General features: G+C 37.0%; 1 protein-coding gene across 1 annotated transcript; it reads left to right on the forward strand.

Annotated features, from left to right (window-relative positions):
- Positions 1 to 852: 852 nt before the first annotated feature.
- Positions 853 to 1,468, forward strand: LOC111507918 (ubiquitin carboxyl-terminal hydrolase 10-like). Its single transcript, XM_074177806.1, has 2 exons — positions 853 to 1,080; positions 1,133 to 1,468. Exons 1-2 carry the CDS (start codon positions 853 to 855, stop codon positions 1,466 to 1,468), a joined length of 564 nt encoding a protein of 187 aa, XP_074033907.1.
- Positions 1,469 to 1,950: the final 482 nt, after the last annotated feature.

Below are 1,950 nucleotides of genomic sequence, written 5' to 3' on the forward strand. Positions count from 1 at the left end.
TGAAAGGACAAACGCAGAAGAGAAAAAAATGTTCAAACCCTGGGAAATTTTGCAGTGTTTCGACAAACTGCCAAATCTCCACCTTTTGCCAAATACCCGCACACTGTGATCTTCCCGACGATGAACCACCATCATTCGCCTATGTCTGAACCCGTCAACAATTTCGACGATGTCGCTATTGACCAGTACGCAGAAAACGAGTTCAACAATAATCTTCCCATATGCCTCTTCAAGCTCCCCAGAAGTTCCCACCAATTTGTAGATCCAGACTGTTACAGGATGGGCATGTTTCTATCCACATATATGATCGACGGTAGGGCAGTGAATTTGCAGCCAAGGGGTCTGCTTAATCAAAACAATTACTGCTATATCATCTCGATTTTGCAAGCCCTGATCGCATGTCCACCACTCTACAACTTACTAAACAGCATGAGTAAAAAAATCTCTTCAAACGAGAGAATGACATCTACAACGGTTATATTTAAAATGTGCCGTTTTGTTGAACAGTTTGTTCACCTACCTTCCTATATTTTGACAAAAGATGGGAGAGTAGATAAAAATTCCAAGAATGACCAAAAAATGTCAATCAAGACTGGCATCCCATTCGGTCCGACGTGGATTTATAAAATGTTGCATAACATGCGTACTGACTGGATCGATGATAGACAACAAAATGCAGAAGAGTTTTTAGGTTTTCTTTTGGATGGACTCAAGGATGAAATGTCTGAGCTAAATGAATTGGTTGAATATTATATTGAAGATGAAAAACCTCTCGGAGACTCTGCTTTGAGCAAAGGTTCAAATAATGTATGAAATATAATGGAATGGAAAAATAAAGGACGTCCAACCAGAATGATTGACTTCACCAGTACTCTAATTTGTGACTTCTTCGGGAAGCAACTAAAGTCGAGCATTCATCGCAACGAAGACCACATTACTGAGGATATCCAGCCTTACCCCACCCTGCCACTCAACATTGAGAAAGTGAAGACTGTCAAAGAAGCGCTTAAGGTACTCACTCGTCTCCAAGAACAGTTTAGAGGGAGTGACTTCGTCAAAAACAAACGAGAAGGTCGAAGCGTGGGAGCAAATTACGCTCTGCAAACTTCCCGTTATAATTATTTTGCATCAGAAGTTTTTCGAATACAGCCACGACCGTTGCACGAAAATTATCAAGACTTTGGATTTTGTATTCGACTTGAAGATTGATTCGACTTTGGTATCGTGTAAAACACAGTCTCCAACAGAGAAGCAATACAAGCTATTCGCCGTCGTTTACCACGAAGGCAAAAATGCCAACATTGGACACTACGTGACCGATGCCTTCCACGTCGGCCAGAACTGCTGGATTAGGTACGACGATTCTTCACTCAAGACCGTGCAAAAAGAAGACGTATTGAAACCCCAGGGAACGAAAGTTCCTTATTTGCTTTTCTACAGGAAAAGCGATATGATCCTATCTAAATAAGGTTGCTGCTTTAAGGAATTTCTCTTTTTAGTTTTTATTGAATTTGATATTTTTTTGGTTTCAATAAATTTTTTTATTCTTTCATCAGTGATAGGTATTGTTGAATTTTTACTGATACATGTATTTCTTTTGAAAAAAAAAATTGAAATTTAAATTCGGCATTTTTATTGAATCATATCAGTCTATCATATAATAATCAGTCTATCATATCGAACATTCTTCAAAACAGTATGTACTGTATTTATTCATTATTTCAACTCTGAAAATATGTAAATAACTGAACAAGTCCTAAACTATGTAATGAAGTTCACAAATATTTATGATATTTGTCAATATGAGTTGATAAATCATATCATTAAAGTTCAATAAATGAATCTGGATACTTTTGTAATTAAAAATAACAATTCCTCTCGTATAACTATAAGAAGCTGAAGAAAAGCTGAAAAAAGCTTCATATGTCACACCTCAATTAATATTTCGGC

Source organism: Leptinotarsa decemlineata, unplaced genomic scaffold, assembly GCF_025532065.1.
Source record: "Leptinotarsa decemlineata unplaced genomic scaffold, Ldec_3_MD MMD2_tig00003308_RagTag_RagTag, whole genome shotgun sequence".
NCBI classification, from domain to species: domain Eukaryota; kingdom Metazoa; phylum Arthropoda; class Insecta; order Coleoptera; family Chrysomelidae; genus Leptinotarsa; species Leptinotarsa decemlineata.

Bases quoted from the DNA above. Each gene is read 5' to 3' on its own strand.
- LOC111507918 (XM_074177806.1), top strand. From the start codon at position 853: ATGATTGACTTCACCAGTACTCTAATTTGTGACTTCTTCGGGAAGCAA. The intron at 1,081-1,132 runs GTGGGAGCAAAT...ATTTTGCATCAG, and splicing joins ACAAACGAGAAGGTCGAAGC to AAGTTTTTCGAATACAGCCA.